The sequence below is a fragment of the Parasteatoda tepidariorum genome, unplaced genomic scaffold (assembly GCF_043381705.1).
Source record: "Parasteatoda tepidariorum isolate YZ-2023 unplaced genomic scaffold, CAS_Ptep_4.0 HiC_scaffold_2121, whole genome shotgun sequence".
Lineage (NCBI taxonomy): Eukaryota > Metazoa > Arthropoda > Arachnida > Araneae > Theridiidae > Parasteatoda > Parasteatoda tepidariorum.
The window spans coordinates 1-6,115 of NW_027261530.1; the positions used below are offsets into that span (position 1 = coordinate 1).

General features: G+C 30.0%; 1 protein-coding gene across 1 annotated transcript; it reads left to right on the forward strand.

Annotated features, from left to right (window-relative positions):
- Positions 1-3,848: 3,848 nt before the first annotated feature.
- LOC122273052 (nephrocan-like) lies at positions 3,849-5,054 on the forward strand (the record flags this gene model as incomplete). Its single annotated transcript, XM_043057108.1, has 2 exons — positions 3,849-4,235; positions 4,901-5,054. Coding segments are annotated over exons 1-2 (541 nt in total), but the record flags the coding sequence as incomplete, so codon positions are not given.
- Between the last annotated feature and the right edge of the window lie 1,061 nt (positions 5,055-6,115).

Sequence of the window (6,115 nt, forward strand, 5' to 3'; positions counted from 1 at the left end):
GGAGCAAAAGTACTTCTCAATCCGACTCTAATTCAAAAAGTGGTTCAGAATCTCTTGCCACTAGAATCAAATCAACTGGACGTCCAAATACTTCAATTATATATTGTAGCATGGAGCCTGAAATTGCTGAAACTAACCCATTTAAACCTAAAATAAAAGAATCAACGTCTACTCGGACTTGTCGTAGAAGAAAATTTATAACTGGTGTTGCTGATGTGTCATCTGATGTTAAATCAAAATTATCAAGAAGGGCTAAATTCCCATCAAAGCAAAGAAACTCAAAAGAAAAGGACCCCTCAAAGCTTTCAAGTGAAACTATATTCGGAGGATGACGAAGAAGACTTTGAAGAAATTGGCGATTCGAAACTGAAGAAAAAAATGTTCATGGTAACATAGAATGGTAACATCACATAGAATGGTAACTTTTCCGTTAGGCGGGCGCAAGCGAAAAATCGCCAAACAATGTAGAATTCCACCAAATTTCTTGCAACCAATTTCTTGCAATCATACCATTTTACAATCAAATTTCTTACATCCATAATTTGGCGGAAATCTACATTATTTGGCGATTTTTCACTTGCTTCCGGCTAACGGAAAAATACCAAAATAACTTACCCTTACTAATTAAAAAATGAAATGGAAACGGTTGAGAGATCAGAAGCATAAATGGCAAACAAATAAACCCTTTTACCTCTTTTCTAACGAAATTCAACTTTCGCGTAGGTATACATATCAAACAACCAATCAGATTTAAGAATTTTGGTGGTGTAATCGTGGTGTGATCGGACGTTCAAAAAATTTTTTGGCGAGATTTATTGGCAACCTATTTTGGCGAGATTTTTAAAATATCGCCACGGGGTAGGCTATTCTAAGAACCATCCAAATTTATAAACTGTTAATAATTTTCATCTGAGTTTTATACAGAGGAGCTTTTACGAACATGCGGTTAGTGTAGAGTTATTTATCAATCGAAGTTTCTTTGTACATTTTGAGAGATTGACGAATCTGTGTTACACTTTTATACGTAGTTTCATGATAAAATACTTGATTTGAAAACTTGAAACACTTGAGCAAATTGTTCAGGTGGAGAAGTTATTTCCTAATTCTTACTTTAATGTTGCAACTTCAATAGTCACATTAAGTTTTCCTTCCTTTTAATTTACCAATAATAAATTTAAGCCATCTAAATGATTTCACTGGGCAAGTATGGACACATAAGTGCTGGCTACTATGAACATGTAATTATTCACAACGTTTGAGATTGAAATAGCTCTATAATAGAAAGTTTGAATATTCTTTGATACATTTATATTAAAGTAATCGAGCTTTAGTATTATTTACAGTACTTTCATATCTTTATAACTAAAAAATATTTTAATCCAATAGTTTTTTTATTATTAATATGGTAATTATATATTATTTGGAGTATATTCTAATAGGCGTTTATTTAGAGTTATATTTTGATCTCAAGGTATCTGAAATAGGTATGAGATGCCCCTTTCAGAGCATAGACAGAAACGTCTTCACCCATGCTAGATCACTGACTAAAATACTTCTTTCTAACACAAAATTTCCTAGAATTCCAAGTGCCATTCGTAGAATCAAAACATTAAGAACACCTGAAATTGCGGACTGTAAATTAACTGAGATTACAATTTAACTTCAGTCAATGTCTGAACTTGTAAACCTCGCATTGACTCAAAAAAGAATGATTGGACAGTTCTTTTTTGGGTGATCTAAAACTCCAATCAATTATTCTAACGAGTAATAGGTCGAATAGTTTAGATAATAAAATATTTGATCCAGTGCCTAAATTCACGTTTGGTCAAACTGGACATGAGCGATTTCATAACAGCTTATTTCGGAATCCTAATTTGATGATAATTTTCTTCATTTGTTTGTAATTTTTATATGTAGTGATATGATAAAACACTTGATTAATTAGCAAATTGAAAAAAATATGGTTTTTAGGATGGGAAGGTAATTTTCTAATTTGTGCTATAATTGCAACTTTAATAGTCATATATGCTATACTTTCCTTTTTATTTATCAATAATAAGTTTAAACGATCTAATTACTTCCCGTTGCAAGTATGGACATATAGATGTGTCGCTTCTGTGAACATATTATTATTAACAACGTTTGACATAGAAATAGCTGTTTAAGTACAAATACTGAATATTTTTGCCACAATTAAATTAGAGTGATCCAGCACTTATGCCAGTGTTATTTACAGTATTTTGTATCTTTATAACTGCAAAATAGNATTGGACAGTTCTTTTTTGGGTGATCTAAAACTCCAATCAATTATTCTAACGAGTAATAGGTTGAATAGTTTAGATAATAAAACATTTGATCCGGTGCCTAAATTCACGTTTGGTCAAACTGGACATGAGCGATCTCATAACAGCTTATTTCGGAATCCTAATTTGATGATAATTTTCTTCATTTGTTTGTTATTTTTATATGTAGTGATATGATAAAACACTTGATTAATTAGCAAATTGAAAAAAAAAATATGGTTTTTAGGATGGGAAGGTAAGTTTCTAATTTGTGCTATAATTGCAACTTTAATAGTCATATATGCTTTACTTTCCTTTTAATATACCAATAATAAGTTTAAACAATCTAATTACTTCCCGTTGCAAGTATGGACATATAGACGTGTCGCTTCTGTGAACATATTATTATTAACAACGTTTGACGAAGAAATAGTTGTTTAAGTACAAATACTGAATATTTTTGCCACAATTAAATTAGAGTGATCCAGCACTTATGACAGTGTTATTTACAGTATTTTGTATCTTTATAACAGCAAAATAGTTCTCTTCACATATATCAATTTTAATCCGTTTATTAAAAATAAATTACAAAAACGAAAATCTTATTCATTCGTATTCATTGTAAGGGACAAATACTTTAAACTTAAAGGTAATTATTACTATTTATTATATTATTTATTATATTATTTATTATATTATTTAGAGTATTTACTACTGGGCCCTTACGTCTGTGCTAAAAATTAATAAATAAACTCGAACAAATAATAAAATACTCTTATAGAATTATATATGTTATGCTATAAAAAATTATTAACCAATGCATAAAACTTTATATTAATCTGGCATGTTAAATTCCTCATTATAAAGTAGATAACAGAGATAACTATTTTAATAGCATTTTGTATTTCTTTTTCGCAGAGCTGGAATGTGTATGCAGGTCGCAAAGTGATTGTTGGTATCTACATTTGTGTTCAAACTGATATTTTTAAAGTGTATGTTTATCACTAACAACTTCCTTCTAACAGAATATTAATACGTTGAAGATAATCTCTTTTCCTTAAACACATTTTATCAGAATAAAAAAACTTATTTTTTATAGTTTATCGCTATTGTAGGATTGATTTGGCGTAGGATGGTTGTTTTTTGGATTAATATACTACCTGCTACTACTCTTACAGAATAATTAGTTCTGATAATTAAACTTGAGACTTATCTGCATGCCGGTTTTCTTCCAAGAACTAACTTTCACTCTTTGCTATCATTTCCAAAATGAATGTTACTTTAGTGATTTTAATTGTGATGTATAGCAATTTTTTGGTAGCTGATCCGAAACAGAATGAGTGCATTATGCAATTTGGGAAGGAAACCAGCAGACTGATTTGCAAAAAGGTCGATAACTTATATACTATTAGAATGTTCTTGGTTCCCCACTTGGAATTAAACGTTTTTGATCAAGTGCTCGTCCATTGCCATGGGGAAGAAAGATGGCAAGTGTCACATTTATTTGATGATATATTTTTTAATGCCAAGATATATCATATAAGCATGAGATGCCCCTTTTTAAGCATGGAAGACAATGCCTTCTCCCGAACTCATTTACTGTTTAAACTTCATCTTTCTCACACTAAATTTCATAGAATTCCAAGTGCTATTCGTAACACCAAGACTTTGGAAACACTTGAGATTGTGAACGGTAACTTAACTGAGATTACTACTGAACTTCAATCAATGTCTGAACTTCTAAAACTCTCATTGTCTCACAACAAAATAAGTTCATTGCTGGGCAGTGCTTTTTTGGGTGATCTAAAACTCCGATCAATTATTCTAACGAACAATAAGTTGAGTAGTTTGGATAATAAAACATTTGATCCGTGCCCAAGTTTACAATTGGTTAAATTGGACAAGAACAATCTCATAACAGTTGATGGTTTATTTCAAAATCCAAGTTTGATGGTAATTTTCATTATATACTTCTATTTTTATCTTTTTCCTTCTGCCTTTAGCATTTATTTCGATAATAAAATTAATGAAACCTGAAATGACTCATGTTTAAAGCAATGAGTTGTAATCGTGAATTATTGAGGTTCCATTCCCTGTAGTGGCTTGAATCTCACACCTAGCTTAAGATCAAAGTTCCGGTTTCATATTCCTCCTAGTATACAGCAGGATATTGCAGTTGTTTGTTTTAATAATAGTAAACCATCGGAAATTTCAGGAAACGTGTTATGAAAAGAACAAGCAATTTGAAAATATTGCATTAGTAATTGCTATCGCGCACTTCAAATCCAAATAAAATAACTAACATCTTTAAAGAAATATGTTTCCCTAATATCAATTTTTAATGCAGTTCTTTTGAGCTTTCATTTTGAAGTAAGCCGTAATTATCTTATTTTATTCATTTAGATATAGCACAAGGACTACAAATTCAACTACCGGATATAAAATATTTTAAAATAGTATTTTTTAGGTTATAATGTTCAAAATTTCTTTAATAAACTTTATTTATAAAGTCTACTTAAAGAAGATTGCTTATTTAGGGTTCTAAACCAGACAAAAAATTGAGAACCACAGCGATAACTTATGAATATTTAACTAATTACGTACTTTTTTTTTTACAGAATATCGATTTGAGCTTTAATGCATTGTCAACCATACCTGAAGATCTTTTCAACAATTTGGAAAATATGATGGTTATTAATCTTGAAGGCAATTTCATAAGGAGCATTGGAAACTGTTTCGCTCAAAGTCATCGTTTGGAATATATCAATTTAAGTAATAACTTTATTAAATCCTTCAATAAAACCTTTCACTCATTAAAGTCGTTGAAGACTATTGATTTGCGAGATAACTCTCTTCATAGTATATCACGAAATTATTTTTCATCACTACCATTACTTGAAGAATTGATAATAAGTCAGAATAATATTTCTCATATTGATTCGGAAGCATTTTCTCAGCTAGAAGGATTAAAAAAGATTGATTTGTCTCTTAACAGACTAACAACTTTGTCCAGAGAATCGTTTCCTAGAGCCTTAAGGAATCAAAAAATAAATACAATTGGTAAGCATATTTTTTCTCTTTCAATTGAGGCATCGAAAAATTCGAAAAGATATTTATCAACCGCAACGAGTGCATGTTTGTTCATCCAACGTTAATATTTAATTCAAAGCTAATTTTCAACGTCATGACTTACATTCAATTTCAACATGCATACATGGACATACGTATGCTATTTACGTAAGCATATATGTTTGTTTATACATGTGTATACACGTATATTATGTATTTCAAAACCTCTATATATGTATATTGTATTCTTGTTAGGTTTCAAGTAACCGAAAAATACGATATACATAAACCTAAAAATTGCATGGTAAAAACTTTCGGCATTGGAAAGAGCAAAGAAATCTCTTCTTAGAGGATGAATCACTTCAGTAGCACTTTAGAAATAATCTGAAATCATAAATACAATGAAATTTCTCATAGATTCAAGCAAAAGCATTGAAAAACATTTAGTATTTTAAAGGGAAGATTTTAAAGCAAAATCGCGCAGTTGTGTTGAAATTTATAAATGCATGTTATGTTTTCTTATGGGTGTTTATGCTATATTTTTCTTCCTTTTATTTGTTTTAACATTATTATAATTAATTTCAATGGAAGTTTAAACATCCCAGTACATTATCAAAAGGCTGTTTTTTTTTTTAACTTATAATGAATAAATAATACTCCCTCCGTCCGAAATTAATTACTACATTAAGGTCTTAAATTTTGTCTCAAATTAGTTGCTGCATTTCAAGCATGTCGAGTCATGAATGACTTCTTATGCAATTTGG